Genomic DNA, 14,980 nt, shown 5'->3' with positions numbered 1-14,980 from the left:
CAAAGTCGTTTCATAAACTTCACAGACCTTCAAGCTATCGGTTCAACGAATTCCAAGCTATGCCGGCAGATATCCGGTCCTTCTTCGCTCCAAAGGGTGGAGCCGCCCCAGCTCCTAAAAAGCCGGCACCACCACCTCCTGCTGTATGTTATATTTCGCGCGGTTTAGTAGAAAAGCTGCTTTCTTATGCTAACTATGTGGTGTAGAAACCCGTTAAAAGAGGTCGGAAAGTTGGTTAGTTTGACCTTTAGTTGCCCCTCGAAGCTTGGACCATAGGACTGACATCATTCCTCGGGATATTATTAGTCGAATCTGATGAGGAAGAGGAAGTAAAGCCAGCTCCGTGAGCCACCCACTGTCTATAAGTCTATATCAGCAGCTTTTTCTAACAAGGTCGACTATCTATAGGGCGAAGAAGCCAATTTCCAAGCCGGCGCCGAAAACGTACACATCCCACACTCGAACAAACGATAACGAAGTTTATGATGGTATTAACATATTATCAAATCAAATAGTAAAAAGGAAGAACCTATCGACGATGCATCCGCCTATTTTGCCTCCTCCGGGAAAAACAAAATCACCCGTACCGGTCCCGTCCGTGCTGCTCCACCCGTCAAAAAGAATATTACCATGAAGAAACTTAATCTGAATGACGACGATGCTAAGTATCTTGATGACGACGACGAAGACTACGGTGACGATATCTTCAAAAGCGAGTACGGGAAGGCTGTTGAGGATGAGCCTGTGAAGAGAAAAAAAAAGAATGATGACATGGATATGGATGATTATAAAGACGACGAGGGTGATGAAGATGAGGATATGGATGACTTCGTGGATGATGAAGAGGAAGTAGTCAAGCCAAAGGGCAGAGGGAGGCCGGCGAGGGCCAGTGTTGTGAAGGTCACCCCAAAGAAACCGACTACTGCTGCCGCCGCACCTAAAGGAAGAAAGAGGAAATCGATAACGCCCGAAACTGACGACGACGAAGAGGATGAACAACCGAAGCCAAAGAAGAAGGCGACGGCTGCGGCCAAGAGGAAGACACCGGTGAAGAGAAAAGAGGTCGAGGAGATCGAGGAGTCAGAGTCGATCAAAGAGATCTTGAGTTCTGTCCCTACCGTTCGACCGCCTACCCCGCCCCCGCGAGATGATACAAAGAAGTGAGTTAAAACTCTCTCTCTAAAAAGGATTGTGGATAGCCCACTAACAACCAAAGTAGATTCAATTACCACGCATACAAACAGAAGGCGCCCGCGCCACCACCATCTGGGACAAAAGATATACCTACAGGAGCCGAGAACTGCCTTGCCGGTCTGACTTTCGTGTTCACGGGTAACCAACAATCCATCAGTCGAGACGATGCAGTTGAACTGGTTAAACGCTATGGAGGAAAGGTCACTGGTGGCCCGTCTCGGAAAACCAGCTATGTTGTAGTAGGAAGCGAAGCTGGACCGAAGAAGCTTGAGACAATTCGGGAATTAAAGCTGAAAACCATTGACGAAGATGGACTATTTGCGCTCATCTCCAAACTCCCCGCACACGGTGGTGACAGCACGGCCGCGCAAGCTGCTGCGAAGAAGGCCAAGGACGAGGAGAAGAAGATTCAAGAAATCGCCAAGGAGATGAAGCCAAATACCTCTGTTGCACCGGGCAAGGAAGCCAAGGATCCAAATTCACAGCTGTGGACTGTGAAGTATTCACCAGCGACCATGAAGGAGATTTGTGGCAACAAGGGGCAGGTTGATAAGCTACAAAAGTGGCTACAGAACTGGCCGAGAAATCTAAAAAAGAATTTCAAAATGCCAGGTCCAGATGGGAGTGGCCTTTATAGAGCTGTAATGATTCACGGGCCGCCAGGTGTGGGCAAGACAACAGCAGCACATCTAGTTGCAAAACTAGAAGGATATGACGTTCTCGAGTCAAACGCCAGTGATACTCGAAGCAAGAAGTTGTTGGATACGTCGTTGAAGGGAGTTCTGGACAACAGGAGTTTGATGGGCTATTTTAACGCTGGAGATAAGAAGGTTGATGCAGCAAAACAGAAGATTGTATTAATTATGGATGAGGTGGATGGTATGTCTGGAGGTGACCGAGGCGGTGTCGGGCAGATGGCCGCGATTTGCCGGAAAACACAGATACCTGTCATTTGCATCTGCAACGACCGTCGACTACCGAAGATGAAGCCTTTCGACCACGTCACCTACGATCTTCAATTCCGACGCCCAACGGCTACCGAAATTCGAACCCGGATGATGACTATCTGTTATCGTGAGGGCCTCAAGCTCAGCCCTCAAGCTATTGACTCGTTAACAGAAGGCTCGCATTCCGATATTCGTCAAATCATAAACATGCTTTCGACATTTGGCGTCAGTGGCAAGGAAATGAGCTTCGATGAGAGTAAAAACATGGCATCGGCTTGGCAGAAACATGTTGTTTTGAAGCCGTGGGATATCGCGCAGCAACTCCTTCAAGGTCATATGTTTGCCCCAACTAGCAAGAAGACTTTGAACGATAAGATTGAGTTGTACTTCAATGATCACGAATTTTCATACTTGATGATTCAGGACAATTACCTCAAACCGAACCCGCAGCGGGCAAGTAATTACCAAGGTCCCGAAAGACGTTTGAAGTTACTAGAACTAGCGGACAAAGCTGCTGAATCGATATCGGACGGAGATTTGGTCGATGCGATGATCCACGGGCCGCAACAACATTGGAGTATGATGCCTGTTCACGCCGTATTTTCAACAGTTGCGCCATCGAGCTTTATGTCTGGAAGTTACGGAGGCGGACATATGCAGTTCTCGGCATGGTTTGGACAAAATTCTAAGCAGCAGAAGCTTAACAGATATGTGAAAGAAATCCAAAGTCACATGAGATTGAGGTGCTCTGCGGATCGACATGAAGTCCGACAATTCTATGTGCCGATGTTTTGGCAAATGCTCTGTCGGCAGTTGGAGCGTGAAGGAAAGGATGCTGTAGACGGAATGATCGAGCTTATGGATGATTACTTCCTGACAAAGGAGGATTATGACGCCATGATCGAGCTTGGAGTTGGGCCATTAAGTGAGGATACTTTAAAGGTTCCGACGGCTGCGAAGTCAGCGTTCACGAGAGCGTAAGTTTAATTTGTCCCTTTTGCGATTAGTATAGTGTCTAACATACTGTTATAGTTATAACGCGGCCTCTCATCCAATGCCGTTTATGAAGGCAAGCAATGTGATTGCGCCAAAGGGCAAGGCAGCCAAGAAAGAGCAGCCAGATCTTGAAGAAGCGATCGAGGAAGACGAAGATGAACTTGAGATGGTTGAGGACGCTGAAGATGCAGTCGAAGAAGAAGACGCTGATTTGAGTAAGGACAAATATGTAAAGCAGGCAAAACCAAAAGCAAAGGGTAAAGCTCCTGCAAAAGGCAAAGGCAAGGCCAAAAAAGTAGTAGATGACGACGACGAGGAGGATGAGGATGAGGACGTCGGTAAAGGAAAGGGTAAGGGCAAGGCGCCAGCAAAGAGTAGGGGACGGGCAAAGAAATAAAGGGTCTGAGGAGTAGTCTACGAATTCCTAATTGGTGCTCTCTTTTGGCGGAATTTTACCTCAACATTTTAATTATTCATTTTTTCCTCATAAACCAACTAAAAGTTCTTTCCCCCTGTAACAATACTTTATTTAGACATCCAAACAAGGACTATACTATTATTTCGAGTAGCGCCTAATCGAATACGAAAATTCTGGTATTATGCATTATATCTTCAAAAACGCTGTGCTAAACTACAACTAGCAGCCCGGCTACCAGAGCTAGGCACCAAATACATATCGATAATCATAATATTAGCCCTCATCTTTTCTGATTCCCAAGTCTTTTTATTTTAACCTCTAAATTTAACAAATTTTTAATTCGTTAGCTAGCTATAATAAAATCCGATACTCAGATAGAATAAGACGCTTACCAAGTTCCGAGCACCACTCATCTAACTCCTTAACAAGTTTTTCAAGGTCGCCCACTCTTTCGTCGATATCATCGACTTGCTTTGTATACTTTTTCAGTTCCGCATCTGTTTGTCTCGGAAAAATTATGATCGAGTCGAGTTAGCCGGATACTCTGAAGCCCTTCACAAAAAATAAACAAAAATACATATCACATAAGAATTATAGCTGCTGCATAAAGTCTCAAATCTGGGAGATTTGAGGTCCTCAAAGTGTTTTTTTTTCTTATACTTACATCGCCCGCGTAAATACTCGCTATCAGTCTCCAGTCCCACTGCAGCCTCGGTCATAGCTTTATACCGCTCTCGAGCTGCTTCATTGATCTTATGTAAGAGATCAAGATCCCCCAGTATTGCAGAACTATCGGCTTCAATGAGGTTCTCGAGAGATGAGAGGACTGTTTGGACTGCTGTCGTAGGATGGTTTTGAGTGGTAGCACCGTTATTTGATGTTGTGGTTGTTGTTGTTGTTGTTCCGGGGAGGGGGAATGGAGTTGGTGGTGCCATATTGGTGGGTATGAAGGGGGGTAATGGTAGTTTTGAATGATATTTTGAAGGGGTTTGGGGTTTAAAGAGGCGTCTATAGACGGTTGTGAAGTCGTGATGTTGGGGGTCGGAGGTTATACGTTTGGGTGTTCTGGGTGTGACAACGCAATGTTGGACGTTGTAATTTTTACAGGCTTACAGTTGGTAGATTTTCCATCCATTTAGAATTTATGTACATACACTTCCACTCTATATATCTATTTACAAATGGTTCTGTTCTGTTTAGTTTACTGAACTTATGGATGAAACTGCGGAATCAACGCTTGCTTCACAAGTAACGTATCAGTCCCATCCGAATTTGGCGTCTCAGTCAACTCATAAGTTGGTCCAAAGCTTCCTGCACCCCATCCAATATAACCTAAATAAACATCACTATTCTGGTTCAAGAATGCTAATTGTTGGTTCATATATGTCACGCAGCTTTGTACATTTCCACCTCCGGTCTCTGAAAGGATCGCTTGACGACCTTTGCACCTCAGCCAGTAGGATAGTGGACGGAAGGCGGAGTCGATATTGTCAGTGACGCACTCGACGTGTGTTCCGGAGTTGTCGGAGTCGAGATACTTGTGGATGTCGAAAATGAGGCCGGTTGTGCTGCCGTCTGGATTTTTGACTTGGATGAGAGCGTCCGCGGAGCCTGATGAGATGAAGGCGCCGGCTGAGGCCTGTATATTTGCATATATTTGTTAGTTCTCTGTGGATTTATGTGATAGCGGTGGTATATCACGTACGTAATTGTTTCCAGGAAGAAGAATAGGCTGAGTCTTTGCACCCGCATTGCGAATGGCGGTGACTACCTTCTGAACAGTTGCAGCCCAGGTTTGAATATTCACTTCATGTGGTTCGTTCATGATTCCAAACCAGACTTTTTGCTGGTTTGCATATTTCTGGGCGAGTTGGGTCCATAGACTGACGAATTGGTCGTCAGTGGGGCCACCTTGTCCGACAATGGCACCGTTCCAGCGAGCACTAAACCCCGATTTTGTAAGCAAATGACTTGAATCAAATTTACGAAGAAGGATATGAATAATTATAATGCTTACTAGTTGTGGACATCGATAATGCAATAAGCACCAGTCTGCAAACACTGTTGAAGCGTAGAATCATATTGGCTGATCAACCCAGAAAGTGAGCCACCGAGCTGTGGTGTAAGACTTTGCCAACCGATAGGAATACGGAAGGTATTAAACCCGTCGCTCTTAAAGTGCTGAAATTGTTGAGTAGGTGGAGCGCTAACTCTTCCATTGCAATTGCCCTACAATTCGTTTCCCATGGTTAGAATCAATGAAGATTATTAAAAACGAATAGAGAAGTCATACATCGGTGGTACATCCGAAATCGAAGCCTGCGATGTTAATACCGGCGTACTGCACACTTCCAGCGTTTGCAGGTGGGGTGTTTGAGGTGCAACTGATCGCCGTTGCGGTAGTAGTACTTGCGGTTGTTGTACGGGCGGTAGTACTGGCAGTAGTACTAGTGGTTGTCGTACGGGTGGTGGTTATTCTTGTAGTACTCTCCGACACAGTCGTTCTAATGGTCGTTACAAGCGTAGTCGAGCGGGTTGTCGTAATAGGAGTAGTTGTAGTCGTAGTCGTCGTCGAAGCTGCCCCAGGTAGACATTGAGAGTAGTAGGGGTTCAAACTAGGTAGATATTTACAAAGTCAGCTAAGCCCATATGGGATCCATAATAATGGAACTATGTTCTTACACGCTGCAATAGGAACCAGAAGCGCAGCTCGTGGGACCTGTGTAGCCAATACCTCCGCACTAGACTCTCATTATTGTTTTAGTCGTCGTTCAACATGCTTATAGACACGAAAGCAATTCAGATTGAAAATGCCTACCTGCCCCCAAACCGACTGCTGTGCGGCCGCAACTCTCAATAACACTGCACCCGCTAGGGTTACTTTGACGTACATCTTGTACAAAAGCTCTCTTATATCTCGCTATAAATCTTTATACCTAAGAACTTCTGAACCACAGGTCGATATCGCAAATGCGTTGGTGTGTATAATGTAAATTGCACCAAGCTTCACCAAGAACTCTCGAAAGCTTGATCAGTCTTGTCATTCTCTTGGTATTTCGATCCAGGTATTTATACCTGTTCGATCCGGTGGTAACTCCCATAACCCAAGGGTTTTGGAAATATTCGAAATATGTTCCTACTAGGAGACTCACTGCCGGAACCACGCTCCAAATAAGCCGAGAGTAACTACCCTTGTCAATTTCAAACATTGTCGACACACCGTCTAGATGTATCTGAAATACTGAGAGAGACCAACGTACATGCATGCAGCTGAGGCCGTTATAAGCTTTTTGGTAGTCAGGTGCCCAGATATTTTAATCTGAGAGAAGGCTCCGGGTATAGCCTAATCGGATTTTGTGCCTGGATCCTATCACGTTTTTAAAACGGTACCCCGGTCGTTTTAAATCTCGATCTTGTATATTTCCCGGAATGGTGTACCGCCGGACCGAGATGTACCCTAAGTTATGTTTTTTTGATATAAATGACATCACGGGGAACATTTCGCGGTAGCTAGCTACCTGCAAATGTTAAGAAATTGGTAATGTTCTGAGTTTATGTCCATGCTGAAAGTTGCGTTGCGATTTCGAATTTCGGAATTGATGATACGAGATCCTAAAGATTAGCGGGTATATCCAGGTAATCTAGAACACTACCGTTCTAGCGGAGGATAAAGCCAATCGGCCGGTTTTATGGTTTTGGCGAGGTTGAAGTTTGTAGTGATCAATTGAAATACCATGCTGGCTGGTGCAGAGCAAAGTAGTGAAACGTTGTTGAAGTTGTGTGACCACTCTGTGGGCCCGATCGATTCTTAAGCGAAACTAAGCAAATTTACTTGATTTTGATGCTTTCGGACTTATAATGTGAGTGTTAAGTAGTATACTTGACAATTACGAACTGTCGCTATCTAAAAGCAAATTAACAATAACAGAATTTCATAAGATCCGAAGTATCTTGTAAGAATTCTATTAGTATCGGCCAATATTATTTAGATTAAGCCGACCTGTAATTCTGTGGCTACTATATTTCAAGGCCATGTTATTTCGGTTCCTCATATATATTTTACAACATTTACAACACAGTGCGGTTTCATTTAGTATTGTATATGAACGAGATATATTTATTTTATTTTCCCAACAAATAGGCATTAAAATTCAGAAAAAATATGAAATCCTAACCTGGAGGACCCAGATATTCAACAGCTGTTTCGACCATATTCTCCACGAGTGCTGATATCACATCGGCTGTTCTCTGAGTTGCTGGCGTTAGTGTCTATTCACTTCGGCAAGAATACCCGAACTGTTAGTCCGATCCCGTTCTTAGCCACACTTGCCGATTTCCTGCTCTTTCCCATTGGTATACTTTGCGATATCTGTCCAAGGAATTCTTAACGGTGTAGTATTCTAAAATACATCGAACAAGCCAGCGAAATATCTTCTCCACCTTTAAATAGGACTTAATCCCACTAAATCATGGTGCATTACATTGTCAATTTTGCGCCTCTAAAGTCTTATCTTCTTACCTTCGACCCAGTGCTGTCGATGTAAATTCCAACCATGGTGCATTCAATATAAGAAAACAGAAACCCAAGAGTAACCTAAGGAAGAAAGGCTTAATTAATTCTCCAAATACGACATCAAGATGATACGCAGCCCCGAGATTCTGGCAAAGCCAGACGATGCTTTTGCTCTCGCAAAGCTCGGATACCAACAAGAACTCAAACGCAATTTCTCGAAACTCGAAATCCTTAGTGTCGCTTTTTCAATCCTAGGTCTACTCCCTTCGATAGCCTCATCCTTGGTGTTCGCCATCCCCGCCGGTCCTGTGGGTATGGTATGGGGTTGGTTCATCGCCAGCGGGTTTACGTTTCTTGTCAGTGTTGCAATGGCAGATCTAGGTTCAGCAATGCCGACAGCAGGAGGACTTTACTGGTGGACACATTATTTCAGCGCACCTGGATGGAAAAACCCACTTGCGTTTCTGGTCGGATATTCGAATACATTGGGAGTTATCAGCGGTCTCTGTTCGACAGATTATGGATTTGCGTTAATGTTTCTGTCGGTGGTACACTTGGCTGTAGGCGACGGCAAGGATTTTGCACCAACGAGCGGAACGGTTTATTTGGTTTTCATCGTTTGCGTTCTTTCTCACGCGACTGTTGTTACTTTTGCATCGAAAATTATGGCGAAGTTACAGGTGATGTTTATGGTTGCCAATGTGCTGTTGATTGCCGTAACACTCATTGTGCTTCCTGTTGGAAAGAGAAATACGAATAGTGCGGAATGGATCTTTACGCATTCGGAGAACTTGAGTGGCTGGCCTGCCATATGGACCTTCTTCCTGGCATGGATGTGTCCGATTTGGAGCGTGGGAGGGTTTGAGGCGTGTATTCACCTTTCCGAAGAAGCCCAAAATGCAACAATGGCGGTTCCATGGGGCATCATGGGATCTTGTGGATTAAGCTGGATACTAGGAACGGTTATCATGATTGTTTTTGCTTCGAGTATGACGACAGATCTTGAGAGTCTGCTAAACTCGCCCTTGGGCCAACCGGTGGCACAAATATATTACGACGCCCTGGGAAAGAACGGGGCAATAGCCATGATGATATTATTATTTATCAATCAATGGCTGATGGGAGCTAGCGTTTTGGTAGCAGCAAGTCGACAATCGTGGGCCTTTTCGCGAGATGGAGCTCTACCGTTTGCATCATTTTTCAACAAGATCTCAAAGGAATTCGGTTACGTACCTGTCAGGACAATATGGGGATGCGCAGGGTGTTCCGGAATCCTAGGTCTCTTTTCTCTTATCGCCCCAGCAGCAGCATCAGCTCTTTTCTCCATCGGAGTAGTCGGGAACCATCTCGCCTGGTTCATGCCAATATTCGCAAGAATCGTCTGGGGTAGGGATAAATTCATCCCAGGACCTTTTTACACCGGAGGGCTCAGTATACCTATAGCTGTCGTCGCATGTCTATTTTTGATTTTCAGCATTTTGACAGCATGGATGCCGATCGATGGGCCGAATGTTACGCCACAAAATATGAATTATGCTATTGTGGTAAACTTTGCGGTTTGGGGAGGTGCTTTGTTGTATTATTATATTGATGCGAGGAAGTGGTTTACCGGTCCAAGGATAACACTCGATTCGTCGCATTCGCAGTTGACGGAAGAGCAGGAAGAGAAGATTGCGAAGGAGGCGTTGGTTGATTTACGGCATTAAGTGCGGTCTTTTGGAAGGTTGACGTTTAAAGTGTATATATATACAGTCGTGATCTATCCACATAGAGATATAATACATGATTATAGATAGTCTAGAGCCCAGGCGCTATATATATAGGGATTGTATCATTTTAATTCACAATATCATGTGTGAAAGACTCAAGTACGTATTATTTCGGTATTTCTCTAAGGGCGATATGTATAGCTTAGAGCAATGTGCTATTTCCTGAAAGTAATCCAATTTTCCAATTTTTTTGTTCTACAATCCGCCGAAATTCCCGAAACTGTATGTAAATTTGAATCATCTGTGTAATACGTAGTCGTTGCAGCATACAATTATATCCTAAGAGCAGTGTCACACAATATCAGTACCCATGCTTGCACTTTTGCAAAGAACTAAACCACATTTGGTGTTTGTACTTTTCTATCCTGTCTTACTATTGGCTCGATAGAACTGCATCTCAATTCTTGGGACTAACCGTATCTGGTGTTTGGCCTTTTCTAACGCTGCGATATCTGCCCGAGTGTGTGTCAGAAGATACAAACTTGCATGAATCTTGCAGGTAATATTCGGCCGCCCTGACAGAAGCCTGAAGCTGAAGGTTGTCAGTATTTTTTTTGAACCCCCAACGCAAAGTAATATGTTTCTGGCGCGTTAAGTGTGTCTTTGTACTTGGGTAGAGGCCTTGTTTGACTAGAAGGCTGTCACTTTTGAGGTATAGGTGCAAAAGTGTATATAACCAGGTCGGTTTCCCCATTCAATTTCGCAGTTGTCTTTAAAAGCTAAAAAACCACCGCGCTCTATGAAAAGTTGCTTTGAAGGTCCCAGCGGCACCAAAATATTGCTACAATAATTATAACCGGTTCAACGACTAGCTGTTTCTATCATAAAACATAAGACACTTAGGAGTACTGATCCCTATAGATATCTATTAAAAACTCTAGACCGCACCTACAATGTCGAAAGAGTTAAAATTCAAACAATTCACAAAAGAAAAGAGAAAATACACCCCAGCATCTCAATGGGATAGTCACAAAGAATTCATTCTACAAAAACTTGCAGAGAAAACTTCTCAAAAGGGTATCATCGAAGCACTGAGACTTGAAAGAGGTGTTAATATTAAGTAAGCTTATACTTCTTTCTTTCCAAACGCCCTTAGGCAATTCCAATAGCTTAGCTACAAGTGTATCTAATCAATAGTTAATAGATTACGTCAGTTGAAACGACAAATAGAACAATGGGGGGTCGGTAGACGGAATCTCAACCGTCGACAGCGTGCTTACATCTGGACTGTTTATCGGCAGCGGAGGAGGGAAGGGAAGATGAGCACGAGCTTTCGGTTTAAAATCGATGGAAGAGTTGTTACAGAGAAGCAAGTCGAAACGGTGATTTACGGGGACGGTAGTGATATTGTGGGTAAGTTAATAAGTAGCCGCAATGAGCATGTGGATATGCTATAGGTCTCTGTTCGCCATGCGTATATCGGGCAAAGACTGATTTGGACTCCAGACAGCCAAAACAGTGAGGGCCAGACTCCCGGGCTGGTTTATTTCACGCCAATGGCTATGACTGGTGACCCGGTCGATCCAACCGTAGAAGATTATAATCGTATTGACAATATTGAGGGCGAAGATATCGACAATACGGTATCTTCCGCCCCATCTGAAATTCCGGAGTGTCAGGGTCTGAACCAAATGAAGTCAAAGAAATGCGACAAATCATACCAAACTATTGGAATTGCCGAACTATTAGGCGAACGGTCTACAAAATCAACTTGTGAGGACCTACAAGCTCTCTGCGAGGATGTCCTGAACTCTGTCCAGGGAATTAAGGCAGCGGTATCCGCAGATGCTGGACCACTGCCAATAGAGCAGCGGCCGAAAGATTACTCTGCTTATTTCGCAACCGAGTTAGAGAATCGGATCAAGTACGAAAAACGAATGGCGTCATTATTCTTACAAGAGATGGACGAAGAGAAAGCAAAATCTGGAGATACTTTGAGCGCAGAAGAGTGCTACTCACGTGTTCGGACGCGTTGGTGTGCCCGGAACTTCAGTCTAGAGGAATGTGAGATCTTAAGGGGTGATATAGTGGATCCGCTACCCCTCTCGATATACCGGGATCTTGATCGACTTGATCCCAATCAACAAAGAGTGAAGGTGGATCAGCGAGAAACTGTCTTTTGGAATGAAATAACTATCTTTTATAGACAAAATTTGGATGAGGTAGCAAGTTATTGTCTCAGTCACCCGAGGTCCGAAAGAGTACACGCTCTCTTCCGCCAGCAAGCATGCCACTTTCTCACACTCTCCAATCGATTCGGACCGTGTCACTTTTTTTCAATCGCGTCAATCGTGGCTTTTGTAGCAATACATGCATTGCGCATGGCGATACATTTTCCCCTTCACATGCTTCACAAAATCCTTCAAGTTTTGCGAAACAAAGGTATGGGAACACACTATGACATCATCACCACCCTACAATGCACCCACCGTTCAATATACGCTGGACTTCAGGAAAGAAATTACAAAAATTTAAAATACCTAGTGCCGGTAACAGAACTGATGTATCGCATAATTATGTGCAGAAGCAAGGGATTTCCTTCAATGAGCAATACTCTCCGCGGCTATCAGATTCTCCTTGACCTAAGCAAAGCATACTTTCTCAACCGGAACCCGATAAAAGGTATTAAGATCAATAATTTTGTGAAAGAAAAATTGACAAGGTTAGAAAACCCTAGTACCTCGGGGGAATGGCGTAGACGAGCATCTACTTGGTACAGCATGGGTATCACGGCTTTACAATTCCGCTTTCTATCCGAAGCAAAATCATGTCTCGAGGCAGCCTATGCGGCGAACCTACAAATCCAGAGAAAGAGTGGGATGGATGTAGATATTAGCTTCGAATGTGTTTCCAAATTGGGCTATGTTCTATTTATGATGGGTGACCCCAAACTCGCGATTGAGAAGGAAAAAACACGCCTGGATTTTCGAAAGCAGCACTATGGGGTACAGGATATATGGTATCTCAGAAGTATAGCATTGGTAACGCGGTATATGACCGAGAGGGGGCTCGTTCGCTTTTCACAGCCTATTCTCCGTCTTACGATCGAGACATGCGAGACTATGGGTATTGATGAAAAGCGCTACCACTGTTTATTGCGTGAGTACTACGGTGTTTCATTTACCGTAGATATGGCGGAGTTTGGCGATGCGTATGGCCTAGGTCGGCATGATGTAGTGGAGCTCGAGTGAGTCTCTAGCTCTATCTCAGTAGTTAATTATATATCTCATTATAAGTCAGTGTCAGATTTATCAACATCGATACCAATATATAACTTGTGGAGCGTAATACTGCATACATTTAAGTCTAAAAACCTTATATAGTAAAGTAGTCGTTAAATATATGTATGTACTTAAAAAGATTGCCGGTTAAACTACAAAGGATAGATCGATGAGTAATACTGCGTTGCTCCTGTTGGAATCTGCTAGCGCAGAGGCCGGTAAACGCGCCAAGCGCCGGCGATGTCTCCGAGGAGCTAACAAATTCCTCAGAAGGAGAGAGCTCATAGCCGAATTTTTTGCTTGGAAAGAGAAAAAAAAAAAAAAAAAAAGAAGGAAAAAGGCGAAAGACATCGTTTCCTCGGATCCCACACGACTAACATCCATCCACCATCCCACTCCCATCCACCCGGATCAATAGTTATCCAACTAGCAATCATCATCAACTATCACCAGCATCACCATTCATTTGTGTTTGTGTCTGGATACTCAAGGGACTACTTGACTGTAGTCATTCTCTTCGAGGACCAACCCTTCCTTCTTTCCTTCCACTAAACCCCTCCACCACCTCCTCTCCAAAAAAAACATACCGCCACCATGCTCCGCCGAACACTTCTCACTCCGGCCCGGATACGTCCGTTCTCTTCATTAACAACATCGACAGCGACTCGTACTCCTTCCTTGTCGTTATCCGTTCAACCTTCGAAATTATTACAAAGATCACAGGCGGCTCCGTTACAATGGCGAAACGCCACTGTTCTGTCACGATGGTCGTCGACTGAAGCTTCTGCTGCCGAGAAATCGGCTACTGCTACTGCTGAGGGTGCAAAGGCCGAAACATCGGCTGGAAATGGAGATGCCGCTGCTGCTGCTGCCGCTCATGCTAAAGAGTTGGAAGCTAAGGCTAAGGAAGTTGCTGATTTGAAGGTATATATACATATGCACACTCCCGTTTCTACAATACTTCTTATCGATACCATGAAATCTAACAATTGTCATTTAATCCAATAGGACAAATACCTCCGATCCGTCGCCGACTTCCGGAATCTTCAAGACCGTACCGCCCGTGAAGTCAAATCTGCAAAAGACTTTGCCATCCAAAAGTTTGCCAAGGATTTACTCGAATCGATCGATAACCTCGACCGAGCATTGATTGCCCAACCTGGGAATACTTCTGCCGATCCAGCTGCAGACTATAAGAACCTTCACGACGGCTTGAAGATGGTGGAAACCGTCTTGATGGGCACTCTTAAGAGACATGGATTGGAGAGATTCGATCCTATCGGTGAGAAGTTCAATCCTAATATGCATGAGGCGACTTTCGAGGCGCCCATGGAAGGAAAGGAACCTGGTACCGTTTTCCACGTCCAGAGCAAGGGATTCTCGTTGAACGGGAGAGTCTTGAGGGTATGTTGCTTTCCCATTTTATCGTCCATCATTATTGTTCCGAGTAGATGTTAACATGTTTACCTTTTTATAGGCAGCACAAGTCGGTGTCGTTAGGGCCTAAATATTGCCTTCCCACATCACCACCGGAAAAGTCTCTCGAATGAAAACGTTGACTACTTCCCAACTCTTGCCTCTCTGAAACAAGTTGTTTTAGACTAAATACCCTTTACCACGGCTATGAGTAGACGGATCCTCGCACCACATAGCATAAGCAACTGCTGCCTGGAATAGACCATATTCCGTATATACTACTTTTATTGTTTTTTATACTGTACATATTTATTTACATATTCCCTATCTGACTAACCAAATACCTTCTTCAGAGTATGAAGAAGAAGAACAAAGACATATCCCACAGGAGAGGGGCGCAGACAAGTTACTCTGACCCCCTCCCTCCATCAACCCTCCTCCCCTCTGCAGCCACAAAGCTTCCTAAATGGCGTTTCTAAACCCCCAAAAGTCCAGTTTTTTCTCTC

At 44.4% G+C, this 14,980-nt stretch overlaps 7 protein-coding genes across 7 annotated transcripts; 5 read left to right on the top strand and 2 right to left on the bottom strand.

The window, feature by feature from the left end:
* Nucleotides 1–59: 59 nt before the first annotated feature.
* AOL_s00081g278 (uncharacterized protein) lies at nucleotides 60–3,534 on the top strand (the record flags this gene model as incomplete). The annotated part of the gene is made up of 7 exons (XM_011125095.1): nucleotides 60–143; nucleotides 207–234; nucleotides 307–343; nucleotides 409–444; nucleotides 516–1,160; nucleotides 1,220–3,118; nucleotides 3,174–3,534. 7 exons carry the CDS (start codon nucleotides 60–62, stop codon nucleotides 3,532–3,534), a joined length of 3,090 nt encoding a protein of 1,029 aa, XP_011123397.1.
* Nucleotides 3,535–3,835: 301 nt separating this feature from the next.
* AOL_s00081g277 (uncharacterized protein) lies at nucleotides 3,836–4,490 on the bottom strand (the record flags this gene model as incomplete). Its single annotated transcript, XM_011125094.1, has 3 exons — nucleotides 3,836–3,873; nucleotides 3,948–4,052; nucleotides 4,220–4,490. 3 exons carry the CDS (start codon nucleotides 4,488–4,490, stop codon nucleotides 3,836–3,838), a joined length of 414 nt encoding a protein of 137 aa, XP_011123396.1.
* A 275-nt stretch (nucleotides 4,491–4,765) lies between these two features.
* Nucleotides 4,766–6,448, bottom strand: AOL_s00081g276 (uncharacterized protein; the record flags this gene model as incomplete). Its single annotated transcript, XM_011125093.1, has 6 exons — nucleotides 4,766–5,194; nucleotides 5,261–5,498; nucleotides 5,573–5,784; nucleotides 5,849–6,170; nucleotides 6,238–6,296; nucleotides 6,374–6,448. 6 exons carry the CDS (start codon nucleotides 6,446–6,448, stop codon nucleotides 4,766–4,768), a joined length of 1,335 nt encoding a protein of 444 aa, XP_011123395.1.
* Nucleotides 6,449–8,193: 1,745 nt separating this feature from the next.
* On the top strand, nucleotides 8,194–9,774 carry AOL_s00081g275 (uncharacterized protein; the record flags this gene model as incomplete). Its single annotated transcript, XM_011125092.1, has 1 exon — nucleotides 8,194–9,774. The coding sequence occupies one exon, from the start codon at nucleotides 8,194–8,196 to the stop codon at nucleotides 9,772–9,774; it is 1,581 nt and encodes a 526-aa protein (XP_011123394.1).
* A 956-nt stretch (nucleotides 9,775–10,730) lies between these two features.
* On the top strand, nucleotides 10,731–11,931 carry AOL_s00081g274 (uncharacterized protein; the record flags this gene model as incomplete). The annotated part of the gene is made up of 4 exons (XM_011125091.1): nucleotides 10,731–10,897; nucleotides 10,982–11,190; nucleotides 11,284–11,798; nucleotides 11,866–11,931. The coding sequence occupies 4 exons, from the start codon at nucleotides 10,731–10,733 to the stop codon at nucleotides 11,929–11,931; spliced, it is 957 nt and encodes a 318-aa protein (XP_011123393.1).
* Nucleotides 11,932–12,380: 449 nt separating this feature from the next.
* On the top strand, nucleotides 12,381–13,028 carry AOL_s00081g273 (uncharacterized protein; the record flags this gene model as incomplete). Its single annotated transcript, XM_011125090.1, has 1 exon — nucleotides 12,381–13,028. The coding sequence occupies one exon, from the start codon at nucleotides 12,381–12,383 to the stop codon at nucleotides 13,026–13,028; it is 648 nt and encodes a 215-aa protein (XP_011123392.1).
* Nucleotides 13,029–13,652: 624 nt separating this feature from the next.
* Nucleotides 13,653–14,565, top strand: AOL_s00081g272 (uncharacterized protein; the record flags this gene model as incomplete). The annotated part of the gene is made up of 3 exons (XM_011125089.1): nucleotides 13,653–13,982; nucleotides 14,067–14,462; nucleotides 14,536–14,565. 3 exons carry the CDS (start codon nucleotides 13,653–13,655, stop codon nucleotides 14,563–14,565), a joined length of 756 nt encoding a protein of 251 aa, XP_011123391.1.
* Between the last annotated feature and the right edge of the window lie 415 nt (nucleotides 14,566–14,980).

This window comes from Orbilia oligospora (assembly GCF_000225545.1).
Source record: "Orbilia oligospora ATCC 24927 unplaced genomic scaffold scaffold00081, whole genome shotgun sequence".
Taxonomy (NCBI): domain Eukaryota; kingdom Fungi; phylum Ascomycota; class Orbiliomycetes; order Orbiliales; family Orbiliaceae; genus Orbilia; species Orbilia oligospora.
Note: the sequence above shows the minus strand (reverse complement) of the source record. Positions and strands in the feature narration are given on the sequence as shown.